General features: G+C 47.2%; 3 protein-coding genes across 5 annotated transcripts; 1 reads left to right on the plus strand and 2 right to left on the minus strand.

Annotated features, from left to right (window-relative positions):
• Nucleotides 1-354: 354 nt before the first annotated feature.
• Nucleotides 355-4,609, minus strand: rnf215 (ring finger protein 215). Its single transcript, XM_047015666.1, has 10 exons — nt 4,219-4,609; nt 3,827-3,985; nt 3,598-3,669; nt 3,360-3,445; nt 3,165-3,219; nt 2,851-2,955; nt 2,497-2,613; nt 2,215-2,358; nt 1,902-2,004; nt 355-1,602 (listed from the first exon to the last, which is right to left on the minus strand). The coding sequence occupies exons 1-10, from the start codon at nt 4,453-4,455 to the stop codon at nt 1,580-1,582; spliced, it is 1,101 nt and encodes a 366-aa protein (XP_046871622.1). The 5' UTR covers nt 4,456-4,609; the 3' UTR covers nt 355-1,579.
• Nucleotides 4,610-4,843: 234 nt separating this feature from the next.
• On the plus strand, nt 4,844-14,659 carry sec14l8 (SEC14-like lipid binding 8). 3 transcript variants are annotated; one of them, XM_047015664.1, is made up of 13 exons: nt 4,844-4,945; nt 5,025-5,083; nt 5,976-6,051; nt 8,018-8,061; nt 8,705-8,767; nt 9,181-9,369; nt 9,501-9,596; nt 9,911-9,971; nt 10,352-10,435; nt 10,649-10,764; nt 12,790-12,929; nt 13,189-13,358; nt 13,440-14,659. In XM_047015664.1, the coding sequence occupies exons 2-13, from the start codon at nt 5,030-5,032 to the stop codon at nt 13,577-13,579; spliced, it is 1,233 nt and encodes a 410-aa protein (XP_046871620.1). In that variant the 5' UTR covers nt 4,844-4,945; nt 5,025-5,029; the 3' UTR covers nt 13,580-14,659. The 3 variants fall into 3 exon arrangements, with proteins under 3 accessions (XP_046871620.1, XP_046871619.1, XP_046871621.1); XM_047015663.1 differs by having other exon boundaries at nt 4,844-5,083; XM_047015665.1 differs by having other exon boundaries at nt 4,845-5,083; nt 10,658-10,764.
• On the minus strand, nt 14,657-17,695 carry LOC124463873. The gene is made up of 10 exons (XM_047015667.1): nt 17,630-17,695; nt 17,216-17,307; nt 16,706-16,837; nt 16,532-16,601; nt 16,236-16,375; nt 16,045-16,101; nt 15,826-15,919; nt 15,588-15,683; nt 15,154-15,219; nt 14,657-14,925 (listed from the first exon to the last, which is right to left on the minus strand). Exons 2-10 carry the CDS (start codon nt 17,300-17,302, stop codon nt 14,876-14,878), a joined length of 792 nt encoding a protein of 263 aa, XP_046871623.1. The 5' UTR covers nt 17,303-17,307; nt 17,630-17,695; the 3' UTR covers nt 14,657-14,875.
• Nucleotides 17,696-17,891: the final 196 nt, after the last annotated feature.

Consider the following 17,891-nt stretch of genomic DNA (forward strand, 5'->3'; position numbering starts at 1 on the left):
AAAAGACGACAAACAGCTTTATTTTTTTGGCCATGAAACAAATCAATTTAATAAGACCTGGAATTAATGTGCAGAAGTGGCCTGTGTGTGTGTGTGTGTGTGTGTGTGGAGGAACATTAATGTGGAGGAGTTATTACCATCCTGGTCCAACCGCAACGACATAAAAAGCGACCAAGACAGACGGCGTCTTCACTTGCTGTGTGTTTGGAAGCGTGAGCCTCAAGGAGACAAGCAGAAGCTTTCTAGAACGTTCTACAGCTGCCATGCACCAATCAACTACTTTCTAAATAGGAAACAGAATCCACTGTGATAACTTTTTTTTTTTTTTTTTTAAACAAAGAAAAACACATTTGATTGCTTTTTTGAAGTTATCTTTAAAAAAAGATGGAAAACACAATAAACAAATAAATACAGTTACAGTTTCTCATTTGGGTATTCTTGTCAGGACAGAAATACAATACTTTCAGGTTTTCAGGTGTGAGGTAACTGGGCAAGTGGGTTTCCAACTGCCTTCCCGAGGACCACCGTTAGACATGTTGGTGCTGACCCCTCTTAACCAGGAACAATGTTCACGCGAGGTCACTACTAAGCTCTACTCTTAAATCCTCTCTCAAAGTGCTGTTTTATCGACCGACTGGAGTAGGTGCAGTGACGGTAATTCAAGTGATCCTATTGGTTCCTGGCGACCTTTCCCAGACACATTATCATTGGCTGGTTGCCTAGTTTTCAGGGGGTCTGACCTTCTGCTGCTCGTCTCAAAGCTAACATCTCCAGCCCTGTCTGGAGTCAGGCACAGTCTACTCCAGTGGCCTTCAGCCCTGGTCCTCAGGACCCACTGAGGACCAGCCCTGAAGGCCACAGGTCTCCTCGGTTGTCTGCCGAAAGCCCTCTGACAGCTATTCTGGAGACATTTACTGCTTCGTGATTTTAAGTGTAAGCTCATTTCTGGTCTGCTTGCAGTTGGAACATGTCTAGGCTCATATTAGTAGCTTGTTAATCAAGGCAATTAATGCAATTGTTAATTCAAGATTACAAGTACACCCTTTAACATTTTTCAGTTCATTCATTTAGATCAATGTTGTTATTCTTTTGGATTATTGCATATATTAAGAGTACAAGAATGCGTCTATTTCTGTAACGTTTGACATCCATGCAACGATGTTTCCTGGTATTTTTCCTAGTCTTTCCTTTGTGTTGCGTTGGGTTCAAATGACCTGTTTAAAACCATGGGAGTCTGTGGTACTTGGGAACTATTCAACACACCCAACACACCTTCGAGAGCCCCTGTGGGCCAATACAGTAACAAAATCTTGGGAAGACGCCATACTGTTTCAACAACAGTACTTTTGACATTAAGTATCAAGTATAGTTTACAGTTTCAATGGAGCTGTGTCTGGATTGGCTGAACCCAGAGTGGGTCAGGGGTCAACCCAGACCACTGTTCCATCAGGTAGCCAACTGCCGTGTGGAGTTCCCTGTTCCCACAATCCAGTGCAGGAGGAAGTGAGGTCTGAAGACAAGATGGCGTGATCTCATTGGTATTTTGGTCGGCGTGGGCGGTCCTAAACCTTAGCTGGCGTTAACTGTCTCTGCGGCGGCTACCTAGTGACAGGAAACAAGGCAGAAGGTCTTAGGAAGATTTCTGTGATATTTAACCCTGTGATGTTTATGCCTACAGTGAATGTTTTACTGAACGATTTAGCCTGCCTGAGCAAGAATCTAGAACTATGAAGGAGTGTGTGTGTGTGTGTCTGTGGTTCTATTATCTCGAGAACCGGGCTCTGTTTGAAGTACAACTTCGGTAGATGTCTTGCTCAGAACCCCAGGACGTGCTGTGTAGAGTGTGAAGCGGTTTGGATGGGGGAGGGAGAGAGAGGAGAGGGAGAAGACGAGAGACTCACTGAGGATGCTGTGTTTACAGAGAGGACAGGTGTGCTGCAGCAGCAGCCAGGGATCCACACAGTCTCTGTGGAACTCATGGAGGCAGGGCAGGACGCGCAGACACTGCAACACACACACACACACAGTTATACACACACACATACACAGTTATACAAGAACAGTGAACACACCCGGAACAGCCTGTCTACACGTTACAAAATGTTGTGCTAGCTGCTTGTGCTGACCTGGTCGTTGTTGGCTTAGTGTGTGTATGTGAATGAGTGTTTGTGAATGTGTGTGTGTGTGTACTGCAGCTGCCCAGGCGGTGCTGACCTGGTTGTTGTTGAAGGGCTCCAGGCAGACGGCGCAGAGGTCGTTCTCTGCGGCCTGGTCTGGCTCACACCAGGGCTTGGGCTGGCGGTACGTCCTGGTCTGCAGGGACGACAGCCTCTTCAGGATGTCCTGCTTAGGAAGCAACTGCAGGGGAGGGCAGAGGTCAGGACCTGGTCCGACGAACTCTCCGGCTCACCCCTCCCACACCAGTGTCACTTGATGTGGGAAAACAAGCCCGTCGTCCCCACCCTCCCTGTCACGCCGGACTGACGAGTCCCTTACCTCGGACTCGTCGTTGAGCTGGTTTTCATGATACTGCCAGCGAGCTTGAACTATGACCCCTGTGCACAGCAGCAGGGCCACCAGGACGACAGTGTTCCACAGCTGCTGCAGGTACTTCTGGAGGGGGAGAGGAGGGGGAAAGGAGATGTAACATATATAAAAGATTCAAGTCTACTTGTTGTATAACATGAGGTTACGAGTGTTATGTATAATAAATACACTCGTCTGTGTGTATATGTGGACTAAAGTAATCTGTGGCTATAGCGCATTTAATGTCAGTATGTGTTTGACTTCAGCTGTATGTATGACCGTGCGTAAATGTGTTTGTTAGTGTGTGTGTAGTGAGTCCCCCACCTGGACCTGTGAGTTGGTCTCTCCTGTACAGATGACCCCCTGCCACTCGCCGTAGATCCCCCCTCTGGAGCGACCGCAGGTGGACCACAGGGTCAGGGTGGCCCCCTGACGGACCACAGACAAGGAACCAGACACGGTCACACGGTCCCTCACCCCAAAACGGCCCTCGCTCAACCGCTTTGTAATAAAGGTCACTTTATACTCAGGGGAAAAAAATCGTCATTGATCATTTTGGTAATGCATACTTTCAAACGTGTTAGATAGTATTGACACCATTAAAACAAAACAGGATATAAAAAATAAACGATTCTCACCAGATTATCCTGTAGAATGGTCTTGTATGTTATTTTGGCTGTTGCCTGAAGACCCCTGTGCAGAAAGGGTGTGGTCAAGTCTAGAATGGTTATGTAAGGAGTGCATCACTGGAACAGACACTAGAAGGGGGAACTCGCAGTGGCCTCAGACTGGTACCAAGGCTCTAGGGGGGGGTTGTGTGTTCCGTCTATTACCTGAGGAGGGCTCCGATGAGCTTAGTAACATTTTCAGAGGTTTGGATGACAATGATTGGTTTGGAGATGACCTGGGAGAGATCCATCTGCAACGGCAAACACAGGGTTAATCTGAGCATAGCACTGAGGTGGGGGTGTGTGTGTGAGAGAGAGAGAGAGAGAGAGAGAGAGAGAGAGAGAGAGAGAGAGAGAGAGAGAGAGAGAGGGACGGACATGTGTGTGTGTGTTTCCTGGTTACCTCTCTGACTGTGTTCTGGTTGAGGGCCAGGATGATGAGTGCTGAGGCCCCAAGGACCAAGGCTCTTTTCATCTACCAGAGACAGACCAGGAAGTTAGCTACCTCGACACACTCTCCCCTCATTCCCTCATGTCTAATACACGGCTCTCTCGCTGGTTCTCGACATCACAGTGTGTGTAACCCATGTCAACTAGTACAATCCTGCACCTGTTGCTCTCTCTAGGCTTACTTTGTTGACAACAGCAGCAGCAAATGACTCCTGATTCCCTGTGGAAGCCTGGCTTTTCTCAACCTTTATGGGAACCACGCCTATCCACGGCTCCTGCTCTTTCGACTGGTCGTCCTCATCTTCTTCCTCCTGGCTTTCCTTCTGCTGGTCACCCTGCACCTGACGATTCGAGATGAATAATATTGTCATAGATTTCTGGAACGAATGTAAAGGCACGTGTGGTATTGCTAATTGGACAATGACAAATATGAATTGAGGAAATCGTTAGTCGCTTTAGCCATGAGACGGATCGAATCTGCATCATTTGCAATATTCAACAGATGGGACGCTATATCCGAAAGTAGGCTATTTTGCTCTTTTGTTTTTTCTTTCAAATCCCTGTAATACTTTACCAGTCTTAAATCTCCTTCTAAAACATGCTCCGTTTGTTTCTGTTCTTCCAGGACGGTGTTCCCCCAGCTTGCTTCGATCACCTCACCTTGTAAAACGGTGCTAACGGTTCGTCGTTCTCTCAGAACAACCTCCACCAACGCTACCTGTTCACCCGTGACGAACAGACAGGATAAGAACGAAGGAGCAGATAGCAGGAATAGCACATATAAGTAGCACCAGCAGAAACTCGCAGCCATGGCAAAACAAATAAACGTATTTTAGCTATAATTCCAAAAAATAAATATTCATAATTGTTTTAGCAACTGTCACCCATGGATTTGCAAGGAAGACATCTGTCTTGGATCCTAAAAGGTAAACAAGAACGCTATTTCCTGCGTGGACAGGAAACCAGAGTGATGCAATTGCCCAACAATATTTATATATTTAAATATCTACGCATTTTTGCCCCGTCACTCTTACGCACTATTGTTGTTATTATTGCACGTTTTTAAAATAAGTATTTAAAAAACTGTAATAAAAACGTGAATACGGGCTTCATTTCATTGGGTCCCGCTGCATACCTTAACACTAAAAACCGGTATTAAATTATGTGTTTCTTCAATATCGTCACATGATGGTGATAGGTTGCCTTTAAATGAGTGTATCTGCGGCTGTTGACATTTTGTATGCGTTGACAGCTGATTATAACAGCGCCCCCAACCAGAGAACGGGAGGAGCGTCACAGAGGTACATATTTTGCACAGTCCACCGACAGTAAGTGCGTGATCAGGTGTTCAACTTCAAATAAAAACGATTCTTTGTACAGTCGGGATGAGTGGAAGGGTTGGCGATCTCAGTCCCAAGCAGGCTGAAGCTTTGGAACAGGTAATTTTCTTTACAAAACGTTTTGTTGTTGTAAAATTACTACTGTGACTGTTAAGGTGGAACATCGATGCTGTTTCTGTAGCAGCTAGCATCGTGGGATTACTTCTTCCCTCACGCTGAAGCAACATTAAGGCTCCTCACGAATGATCATGAATGATAGAATTGTATTTTGATTTGTTGTGTTATTTTACCAAGCCCATTTATTTCTGTAATAGAGATGGTTAAAATGAGTGAGCATGTGTGAGGTAGATTAACGACGGAAGCAATCTGGAAGGACTGCATGCACGGCCCGTGTTTTTTTTTTTACTGTGTAATTACCATGACATACTTAACAAACTATTAGCATACGCTCCAGTCTTCTTAATGCAAGTCTTCTGTTTAGCCGGAAATTGTTAGGTTATTATTATCTATTTGCACATGTAAGTTGTATTAGCCGTCATCATCTAAAATTATGTTTTTAAGTAACGCGTCTTTCGTTACTGCAGACCGAAATTACTTAACGAGTGCATGACTATGAAGACATTTTAAACTGATATTTCAACATCTCATACGCTTCTCTGTTGAAAGTGTTCTCCTTTCCGTGCACATGGTATCACTAGTCGGGATATCTATATCGCAGAGTCTAAAGCTTTCGGCTGCAACAGTTGTTCCCCTGTGTGTGTGCGTGTGTTTGTGACTGTGTGTGTGTGTGTGTGTGCAGGACATAGTGGCTCATACATGCTATTAAATGCTACCTCCATTAGGTCCATTAACGTATTGTCATCTCTTTCTCTCACCCACTTCCCCTCCACACTCACAACCATCTCCTCGATCCCTCTCCCACGCTGTTTCTCTCCCTCCCTCTATCTGGCCCTTCTGTCTGTGTCTCTCATGGCATCCTACCCCCGGGCAGTTTCGAGAGAGGATTCAAGACATTCTTCCCCAGCTTCCTGCCCAGCATGACCACTTCCTGCTCCGTTGGCTCAGAGGTGAGCACCCTCATCGTGGTGGAGGGGAGGTTACAACACTGTTGTTATCAAATCAAATGGATGCAATGTCCCTGTGGTTAGAGAGTCGGACTGTTTCTCAGTCAACGCTGTGCCGTGATAGAGAAGTTACCATCTAGCATTTCATTCAGTTAGGACTGCCGGGAAGTTACCACACCGGTGTGTGTATAGTGCATTCTTGCAACTTATGTGATGAAATAGAGAGAGAGAGAGAGAGAGAGAGAGGGGGGGGGGGGGTGCGGGGGGCGGATGTGCATATTGTGTGCATAAACTGTGATTACTTCTCTTAAATGTAGCGTGTTCAGCCTTGATTCTTCAGCCCTCTGGTCCTGGTCGTAAACCAGGCTACACTGGATGAACAAGTCAGGTTTGCAGAGAGCTGGCACCTCCTCTGAGAGGCTACAGTGACCCGCACTCCAAGAGGAGGATGGAGGCAAGGTTTACAGCTTCATAAAGGAGAGCTTGTTCTCGCCGCTGCGTGATGTAAAGACCATTTCACCCTTTCTCTCGTTCTCTCTCTCCTGCTCTGTGTCACCGTCTCTCGGCCTCTCTCTCCCTCTCTCTCTCTTCTCCCCCCCCCCCCCCCCCCCCACTGTCAGTTTGTTCTCTCCTCCCTCCCTCCTTCCCCATCTGAGTCATTCTAATCTAGTGCTAATCTCATTACACGGAGAACAACAGTGCTGCCAGCCTGTACATGAGTCCCTGTGCTATGCCAGTTAAGGTGTGTTCAGTGAGGCACTGGGCTCGCTCAGTGGTTAGAGTATTTGACCACAGATTATGAGGTCGCAGGTTCTAATCCCCTTATGATATAGCCTACGTCGCTTTGGATCAAAGCGTTTGCTCAATGAGTGCTTTGCGTTCCAAGCCTTTGCAATATAAAATCAAATCATTGGTATCAGTGCCTGAGGCGGATGACCCTTCTGAAGGTCTTCGTTTGACAGTTGTGGGACTGTGCCATTGCATTCTGGGTGTTGTAGTGAGTTTTAACCCTGCCTGCCAGGGCTGGGAGAGAAATGTCAGAGCGTGGACAATGAAGCCCCTGTGTGGTGGTTCTTTGCTTGTGAGTTATGTCCTCCTCACAGTGTGTTTGTGCTTGTTTGCGGTTGTGTGTGTCTAAAGACAATTTATTGTGCCATTGAGGTCACGTATATTTGCATCTCTGGTAAATAAATAGAGGACAGGGAGGCGTTTTTGTGGAAAAATGAATCACATTTCCTTTGAATGAGGCTGTTAATCCAAACACCTTTTGTATATTTCCGTTAAACAGGCACACACAATTGATCCACATGGTGTGCATGGGCTTGTTGTCGTTGGGGTATTATAGTGTCATGGTGATGTGTTCCACGTGACAGGAAGGGCCAGGTCACTGACCTATCTCCTCTTCTGTCCAGAGTCCGGACGACAGAAACTGACATTGGAAGTGGCTTGGTTGTGAGAATGCCTCATCAGTGTGTCTGGGGCTCAGCTCGTAAGCCTCAGCCAGCTGTCCACCTCACAGGAAGCAGGCCTGGCTTAGTATTCCTCCTACCTGGCTCTCTCTCTTTCTCTCAGTCTCTCTCTCTCTCTTTCTCTCAGTCTCTCTCTCTCAGTCTCTCTCTCTCCCAGTCTCTCTCTCTCCCAGTCTCTGTGTCTCTCTCTCAGTCTCTCTCTCTTTCTCTCTCACAGTATCTCTCTCTCTCAGTCTCTCTCTCTCTCTCTCTCAGTATCTCTATCTCAGTCTCTCTCTCTTTCTAGAGACAGTGGGCTAGATATTGCCCATGTAGGGTAAAAACATTAGGTTCCTGTTTTCAGCCATCAGTCAGATGGTTTGTGTGTGTTTGTGTGTTTGTGTGGAAGGCACCGTGTCCAAGTGTCCCATCGTAACACTCAGATGGGTTTTCTGACTCAGTCCCGTGTTCTTCTCTCTTCTCCTCTGTCTCTCCCCTGCCCTCCGTCTCTCCTTCCTCAGCCAGGAACTTCAACATCCAGAAGGCAGAGGCCATGCTTCGGAAGGTACGTCCCCCTCTGTCCTTTCTCCTTCTGCCTCCGAGTCTGCAGCAGTCACAAACCAGCCTCCTGGCACGCTGCCGTCAAGTTATTTAGATTAAGTGTGACCAAAACTTACACAACAATCCAACACAAGCTCCCTTTAGGAATGGTAACCATGTCACAAATGTACTGCTTGCAAAACGCCCCTTAATCCATCTCATTCATCTGACTGGGGGATTTCTGTCTGTATGTGTGTGTGCGCGCCTGTGTGTGTGTGAGTGTGAGGGACAGTGGTGTGTGTGTGTGTGTCCATGCGAAACAATATGAGTCTGTGTGAGACAATGTTTGCGCATGACTGCTTGTGTGCCTGTGTGTGTATGAAAGTATGAGAGACTGAGGAAATAGTGTCAGCGTTTGCGTGTGAGTTTATGCCCGTGTGTGGTATGTGTGTGCGTCTTTGTCAGAACAATGGTCTCTGCTAGGTCACAAGCCCTTCCCCCTGCTCATCCCCTCGTTATCGCATTCATGCTGAGGGAGCATGTGCCTAAAACGTCTTGATCCACTTAACGCACACCACTCCCAGTCTTACTGTGCCTGTGTGCCTGTTTCTGTGTCATCCTCGGTGTCCCCCGATTGGCTCTCACCGGCTCTCCATGTTTCCCCTCAGCACGTGGACTTCAGGAAACACGTGGCGGCCGACACCATCACCACAGAGTGGCAACCTCCAGAGGTGAACGAACCTCCGCTCCTCTCTGATAACGTGGACGAGGTTCCCCAATTGTAGAATTCGAAACCTGTCCGTCTCAGAGGGTTCTTATCCGATGAACCCTCTGCCATGAGAGGAGCGGATGGGTGCAGCAGTGTCTGGGTGTGATTATCAGTGACGGCTTTTCACTCGTCTGAACTTGAGATGTCGTAAAGATGGTAGTTACATAACGGTGACGCAATTGGAACGAACCGTGAATTGGAATGCCGATCTTTGGGTGTTAGTCGGTCGACAGTTCTAGTCAAGATTAAGAACGAAAGCAATGTCCGGGTGGTTGGTAGCCAACCTAGCCTCTAACATCTAGCGTCGTTTCAACCATACCTCCAGAATCCAACTGTTTCAATGTGCGTCGGTTGTCGTGGTGCTTGTCTCCCCAGGTGATAGAGAAGTACCTGTCCGGTGGGATGTGTGGGTATGACCGCGAGGGGAGCCCCATCTGGTACGACGTCATCGGCCCCATGGATCCCAAGGGGCTCTTCCTGTCCGCCTCCAAACAGGACTTCATCAAGTCCAAGATCCGCGACTGCGAGAAGCTGCAGAAGGAGTGCGACCTGCAGTCCGAGAGGGTGAGGGGGGAGTGGTGCATTGTGGGGCCTGTAGTTTTCGCAGCTTTGAAGAAAAAGGAAAACACCTTGAAACGCCCATGTGTTCATAGTTCTCTATCTGTGTCTCTCTCACTCTCTCTTTCTCTCTCTAGTTGGGGAGGAATATAGAGTCCATCACTATGATCTATGACGTTGAGGGACTTGGTCTGAAACACTTGTGGAAGCCTGCAATTGAGACCTATGGAGAGGTGAACACATGCATTTACACACTTTCTTCAAATTCTTCGAATCACGGATGCTACTTTACTTTTATTGCCCCTCAGGCGATTTTTTCGAATGACAACGAAACCTCAACGAGCCTGATATTGAGCAAGCGTTATTTTCCCCAGGTTTCTGCTCTGTAGCTGTGTTTATTGGCGTTCCGCCCGTGCTAAATGTTGATTGGATGAGCAAGTGTTGACGTGTCATCATTTTCTGTCCTTCCCATCATGCTGTGTAGAGTCTGATATCTGACCCTAACCCAGTGATGGCAGGACCTCCTAACACTGTTCTCTGTCTCCAGATTCTGTCCATGTTCGAGGCCAACTATCCAGAGGGCCTCAAACGACTGTTTGTCATCAAAGGCAAGTCTCTCCAATATCGATCACCTCTGTATTACCATCTGACCACAAACCATCAAGTCATTCCGCATCTTCTTAGATCTAGACACGTGTGTTTAGATTTACATTTACATTTAGTCATTTAGTCATTTAGCGATTATCCAGAGCGACTTACAGTAAGCACAGGGACATTCTTCCGAGGCAAGTAGGGTGAAGTGCCTTGCCCAAATACACAACGTCATTTGGCTCAGCCGGGAATCGAACTGGCAACCTTCAGATGACTAGCCCGATTCCCTAACCGCTCAGCCACCTGACTCCCCTCCACAAACATAAGATAACTCAGGTTTGTCCCTTTCCTCGTCAGATCATCATGTTCATGCCTCTCGTTTCCTCCTCCTCCTCAGCCCCCAAACTGTTCCCGGTGGCCTACAACCTGGTCAAGCATTTCCTGAGTGAGATCACACGGAACAAGATCGTCATTCTAGGGGGTGAGGGATAGTTCACCCTGCTTCCTGTTTCTACCCCCCCTACACACACACACACACACACACGCATTCTTCCTGCTCCCCAATTCAGCAGACACTTCAATCGACCCTGCGACCTCTTGATCTGCTGTCAAATGAGCTAGCACTGAGCAACACTTATCCTCCCAAATATTTGTGAATACATACTCTTGTTGGTTTTGTTTTGTGATCCTCCTGGATCCTCAGCGAACTGGCAGGAGGTGCTGTTGAAGCACATCGACGCTGAGGAGCTGCCCGCCGTGTACGGAGGCAAGCTGACAGACCCGGACGGAGACCCCAGCTGCCGCACCCTGGTGAGGTCACATCCTGTCACACAGGAAGGAAGCAAAAAGACACACCTTGGTGTCTCTGGGGTGGGGTGGGGTCATATGTGTCATTGCAGCCGCCTGGAATGCTGGAGCAGGCAAACGCAAGTAGTTCTGGCGCTTCTTGTTTCATTGACTACTGTTTATGCTAATGCTAATTAGGGCAGGCGGTTGCTGTTAGATGGCTTGGAAGCTAGAGTTCAGCTGCAGCTGGTAGAGACATGGGGGTGCTGTTCTGCTTTCTGGCCCTGCTTCCTGGTTCTGCTTCCCAGTCCCTGAAATTGGAGCACAATTCTGCTCTCTGGCTGTCCGAGTGATCTGAAGCAGCATCCAGGTTCTGTTTGGATGAGGGGGGGAGGGGTCTAGTGACAGACTCCACCCACTTGTGGAGGCTGGTGCAGCTTGGTGTCCCGAGGTCCCACACCACAGGTTCAGCTCAGAGTAAGTCTGGACACCTTCCAGTCAGTAGAGGGAGACAGGTTTGGGCTCTGGGTGGAAGGTCACTTCCTGTCGTGTGACTCTGTGTTTCCTGCGAGTTCCAGCCGGCAGATAGCCTCCAGGTACAACCCCAATCTCCATGGCAACTCAACTCCTGGCAGCTCCTCTTTCCCACAGTACTTCTGCACTTTCTGGCTTTCTCCGCTCGAACCATCTATAACCATCTAGAACGCTCTGCAGTCCCCCGTGTAGTGCCAGTAGGAGTCAGGCCTGTAGCGAAACAGGCTACCGCCGATCAAGCCTTTGTAGAGCAGCAGACAGGTAGAGGACCGTAGATGGCTGATCTCATCTCGTGTCTGACCCGAGGTGTGGTATCTCTGTAGATACATAGGTAAAGTGTGCCTGCCTTGCCTGGAGAACCCAGAGGAGGAGGAAGATGGGAGCACTGTCTCGCCCCCCAAAGAGAGGCAGGGAGGAACTCATTCGCTCTGGATACCTTCTGGAAGAGGAGGGATTCTGATGGGCAGGGGCGCCAGAGCCTCTTCTGGAGTTGTGCGGAGGGATTCCACAGTCAGTGAGCTCGGTTTCGAACATGGCTGCTTCGTGGGTTTTTTGATCTCCCGCTTTCTTTCGATCTTCGTGACAGATTTCTGCTTTTTCCTCTACTCTGAGTTGCTACTCTGTGGTCTGTTTAGCATGGCTCTGCCTTTGCTCAGATGTAAGGCAACTAGTGTGTGTAGACTGTCTGGCTGATGGATAGCTAGGTCCTCTTGGACAGATAGAGACGATAATAGTCACCCCATGGTGAAATTGAGCAACAAAGGTAAAGGTTGTTCCCGTTTACAATAGGCAATGGCACTGTATTTTATCAGTAACGTTTATCCAAACTTGATATGAATCTGTGTGCGTGTGCATGTAGGAGAGATATGTGTTCTTATCTGAGGGTGGCTTCTGCTCCCTCGGCCCTGCTGTCGTCTCAAACGTGATTCTACATCGGATACTAACCCCCGAACGAACTGTCGCATCAACGATTTACACTCAGTGGCTCCCCTTGTGGTAGGAGTGACAAACTACGCTCTGCATGACCTTGCTGTCCATAGCACTCTGCCACCTACTGGTGGTTTTCAATAAGCGCTTCAGTCTGTATCCATGGATGGGGTTGGTGTTTGCGTGCTGGACTTCAGAGGTGATCAGATTGAAATTGTCTGGTGTGTCTTGATTTATGGAAATAAATAGAAAAGTGAAGACCTAGGCTCTGGAACTTTCTTTCTATGGCAGGAGACGATGTGGTCTGACACGCGTACACGCCATTCGCCCACACACGCAAACATGCACAAACACACACACACACACACGGAAGGTGCCGGTGCTTTAGGAAAAAAGGTCATTAAACCATTATACCCTAGATACATTTTTCACTGCCTCTGGATATTTACAGTAAGTTCATCTTTTGCCTTTCTCCTAAACCCCTCTTCCACAGCATGTCCAGTACATCCTTTTTTGTCCTTTTGAGAGCCACTCTTCCAGGTCCCATGCTAACTGCCTCTTTGTGGTGTGCGTGCTTGCGTGTCCCAGTTGCACATGGCAGGGACGGTGCCTACCTCGTTCTACGTGCGGGACTCTGTGAAGGTGGACTATGAGCAGTGTCTGACCGTCAGCAGAGGGTCCACCGAGCAGATGGAGTACGAGATCCTGTTCCCTGGCTGTGTCCTCAGGTCTCTGTCCAACTCTCCCCCCTGTCTCTCCGTCTGTCTCCGTCTGGGTCTCCCTCCTATGTCTCTCCTTCTATCTTCCCTCTCTCTCTCTCTCTCTCTCTCTCTCTCCGTTGCTCCACTTATTCTCCCTCTCTCTTTCTCTAATCATCTATCTCATCGATTGTCATGTGTCGATTTGTTCTCAACTCAATTGATCAAGTCGCACTGCCCCAAATGTGCGGAACTTTTACCTGATGCTACCCCCCCCTCCCTCCCCCAGGTGGCAGTTTGCCAGCGAGGGGGCAGACATTGGCTTTGGGGTCTTCATGAAGGCTAAGAAGGGGGAATGGCAGAAGGCGGGCCAGATGCAGGAGGTCGTGCCCAGCCAGAGATACAACGCTCACCTGGTCCCCGAGGACGGCTCCCTCACCTGCCCGCAGCCTGGAGTGTGTGAGTAGCCTTGTACTGTGGGGGGGGGTCTGCCAGGACGAGACAGAGCCGTTTGACCATCCCCCTCTCCTTGTGCCGCAGACGTGCTGAGGTTCGACAACACCTACAGCATCTTCCAGACCAAGCGCGTAAGTTTCACCGTGGAGGTCCTGCTGCCTGTCCAATCACAGTCCTCCAAGGACCAGGATGGGCCGGACGAGGGGACCAGCAGACAATTATGATGGACTTGACCGAGTGGCTATTCCCCTCTGCTGGGTAGTTACCCCCACGCCACGGGGACCCCATAAAGATGACCTTGACCATAACCTTGTCCATGACCTTGACCTCAAGCACTTAACCGTACCAACCAGCCATCTCCAAGGTATTACACACCATGGACCAAAATGCTGCTTACGCCTACAACACAATGGAGGCATACCCAGATCATCTCAGGAGAGCTGGACTGAACGCACAGGATATACGGGCTTACTTGAACATTGCTGTATAATGATGTCTACATTTGCGAGAAACACAGTATTTTGCTGACAAGTATCCATGTAAACTGTATGTCTGATGATAAGGTGGAGCTATTTAGACATATTTGATCGGGGCTGTGTGCGACGGCAGGAACTTGTTTTGTGCGTTTGTGTTTTAAGATGTGTTTTAAGGCTGTTTCAAAATCACTCCACCCACCAACCACTCACAAAAGGAAGGTCCTCATTTTCCCTCTTTCCATTTCTTTCTTGTAGATATCTGTCTCTTATGCTTTTGGTCTTGTTTTTAATCATAAGGTAATATTTAAGTTGAATCTATTTTTTATGTTTTTATTTAATTGACGATTGATTTTCTTCAGAATTGACAAAGTGATGTTTATGTCAGTTTGATCTTATCTTGTCTGTTAATGCACTAGAACAACATTCCATTTTCTAAACCGCAATTGTTGTTAGAGACTTTGTCCTGGTAAAAGCTTGCCTTAAACATTACCAAATGAAAACATGCAGCACTAGATCAGTGTCTAATCTACTGATCACATAGTGTCAGCATTAAGACTTACTTTGCACTTCATGAATATTATGGAATGTAGCTGCCTATACGGTATAGCCTTAATTGCTATATAGTATAATAACCAGTAACATAAATGCATATTTTATTTACCTCTTTATATCATTGATGGTGATGATGACCAAGATCATTATGATTTTATTTGCTGAAAGCTGATTTTGGTATATGCTTACACTATTCATATTAATACTTCTGCAATAGTTGGTGTTTAAGTTGTTGATAACTCAACAAAGAAATATATTTATGTCTTTACCTCTGGAGGTAGTGTCTCTGAGATTCCTTTGATGACCACATTTACAACCTGTGCTTGAAACACAATCTATCTGATATGCGTCCTGATTCATTCCAATTTTTCGTAAGACTGATAACTTACCATCAGTATTGTTTTACTGTACAAGACTTAATTCAACCGCAAATGTTTTTGTGTGTTTCCTTCGAATGCAGTTTTTCTTTCATTTTTAATAAATCTGGGATTCTCAGGGAGAGAAGGACAAGCCCTCTGATAGCAGTTCCACCTTCAGCCAGCCTGACCAGGAAAAAAAGACAGGTTTGCACTCAAGCCCTTCGAGTGATCATTTGTACAATTTGTAAAAAAAACATCACCATCGCCCTATCATCATCTATTGGACAAGCATGAAACAATTTAGAGTCATAGTATCTCACCAAAAAATCGATCAAACCATCAAAAAAGACAAGGCTTCACATACAGTATTAAAACGTCAACATAGTTGGTGTTTTCATGTGTCCAGGTTACCTTCAGAAGGAGAAGGAAAGACCAGCTCCTCAGAGGGGATCTGGGACAGCAGGTAGCCCAAATGATCTGGAGAAAAGAGGGTGGACCACGTCAGACTAAATGACACTCATGCAAGTCCCTCTCGATCACAGAGGCCTTACGAGTCTCTCATCACAGAGGAGGATGGTGGGTGTGGAGCTACGTTCAAAAACACAGGGCTGAAAACGAGTGTCTGGTGTGGCTTACAGAAGTATGTGGGAGAAAGCTATGTACAGGCCAGGGTCTGTTGCGATACAGACGTTTAATGTCACCAGATGAAGGAGCGCAAGGGTATTGCAGAATCAACATGAAACGAAAGGGGGAAACTCGAATTTCATCCATTTAGTGACCACTGGAACTTCCTGTTAGGAAGGGATGAGGTGAGTTCAGAGGCAGACTGATGTCTGTGTTCTTACCCAGGGGGGCAGAGGGGAGGGGCGGGGATGTGAGAGGGAGTGTTCTTCTCCAACAGTTTTTCCAAGATGGATACGCGTTCCTAAGGTGACCTGGGACTTTTAAAAGAACAAAAAACTGATGTGTTGATGTCATTTGAGTATTGATGGCACATGGTTACACACATAGAAACAATGGAGGACTATGAAACCAGCTTCCAGAAATACTTGTTTGCATTGGTTATGGGTTGAACTTGGTTACCAGCTTGTACAGAGTACTTATTGATTCCATTTTGTATGGCATCGTTGCCCGTAGTCGGGGGACAGGGGGCATTTGTGGGAGAAAAGGATCCAGCCTGAATGAAAATCAAACACAAAAGTTAAAACAAGAAAACAGTTACATCGCAAATGCCGCAAAATGTATGACATTTGACAGAATTGTCTCCATAATATATCTCTATAAGCTTTCTGAAGGGGATACCTCTGTGTTCGAGGCTCTCCTGTTCACCCATCTCTGGAGACACGTGTCCCAGGCGATCTAAAAAAAAACAGGACTGAGTTTCAAACCACCTCTGGCTCAACTTTCTCACTAGATACAGCCTCACCAGGAGTTTACGAGCTACCAGACATTTCCTCAGCGGAAAAAACAACCAAGGACAATTAAAGACTCACAGGTTTGTTGGTGTCTCTGGGCAGATGGTCCTTCGTCTCCACCCCCACCTGGAGGAGCCTGCTGAACCAGCTTGGGCTGGATTTGGCAACAGGGAGGGGCAGTTGCAGCTGGCAGGAGGCAGGGAAGGAGTCTGACTGTCCTGGAATTCAATAATAATAATTATAAAGCTTAGATGTTGATAACTAAACTTCATAGTAGAGTCACTATAATACCCATTGGAAGGCCAGCTATGACTTTCACTGTGCCAGTCAGCTATTTCAATGACAGCGCGTGCCCTCAAAGCACTCTGACTCACCCTCTCTCCCCAGGCAGAACGAGTCTCTGTAGTGGACTGACTGACCAGCAGAGGGCGTCGGTGGTGTGCACTGAAAAAGGTAGCGTTAGAGGGATTTCCGTGCGAATGATTACCAGTCAAACAATGTAGTGTTCAGCCGTAGGTCTGATCAAAACAAAGTAGCTGCTCGCTCACGTTCGGTAACTGGGACCTCTCCCCAGCTACACCTGGGGTCTCCAGGAGAGTCCAGGTGTGACTGACGAGATCCCTCCCCAGGTCAGTTGGTTGCTGCTGGAGGTGGGGGGGGTGGCCGGGTGGAGGGCCCATCTGAGGGAGGACCACCGGAGAAGCAGTTTTATACTTTTTTTTTAATTAAACATCACTATGATAATCAATTCACAGAGGTAACACACAGGTGACATACAAAGAACACACGTGTCAAACACAGGTCACACACATGTAAAACAGGTACCACAGGTAGGAACACACAGGTAACACACATGTAAACAGGTACCACAGGTAGGAACACACAGGTAACACACATGTATAACAGGTAGTAACGCACAGGTAACACACATGTATAACAGGTAGTAACGCACAGGGGAAATACAGGCGACACGCAGGTCTCACACGAGTAACACGCAGGTGAAACACACACGCACCAGGCTTCTAGGTGATTCTATAGGTGGTGATGATGACACTTACTCTGAGTTCTGAGCTCTGATTGGCCACGGAATGCCACAGCTGAGACTGTTCCAGGCCATGCTGGGTCATCTGCTCTGCATTGCTCATCAGGTCTGTGGACGCACAACTAGAGACCATAGGTGACACTCCTTAGAAGCCTCTTCTATGTATAGTCTGCCTGGGCATCTTTTGATATGACTTTGACATCAGAAAAATACGTCATGAGCTTTTCTTTTGAATGTTGATGCCCTAAAATAACCCTTGAAGGCCATCATGGTTCTTTTATTCTTTTATGTTTTCTCATGCTTCAAGAAATATCATCTTCATCTAGATGAATTGAGATGCTATCTAAAGCTGTTTGACAGTTTGTCATCCGTCCTAATTAGTTTGGGAAGACACAACCATGTGTCCTGGGTGTTGTTTGTGAGGCTTTACTTTCTGATAACTCCAATAGATGACATGGTTTCCAGATTTCGGTGAGTCTGTTGAGAAGGATTGAGGGAGGAGTATTGGGGGACCCAGCTGTCGTTGACGCCTGTGTAGATCCCTCCAAATGGGTCAAAAACGAGTCTCTCTGTGGAATGAAAAAATAGTTACATGATGAATATATTACATGATGTTCAAGTTCAAGTCTTTTATTTGCACATGATGTTAATACATTGAAGCGCAATGGAGCTTATATATATATTTTATCAGT

The sequence above is a fragment of the Hypomesus transpacificus genome, unplaced genomic scaffold, assembly GCF_021917145.1.
Source record: "Hypomesus transpacificus isolate Combined female unplaced genomic scaffold, fHypTra1 scaffold_31, whole genome shotgun sequence".
NCBI classification, from domain to species: domain Eukaryota; kingdom Metazoa; phylum Chordata; class Actinopteri; order Osmeriformes; family Osmeridae; genus Hypomesus; species Hypomesus transpacificus.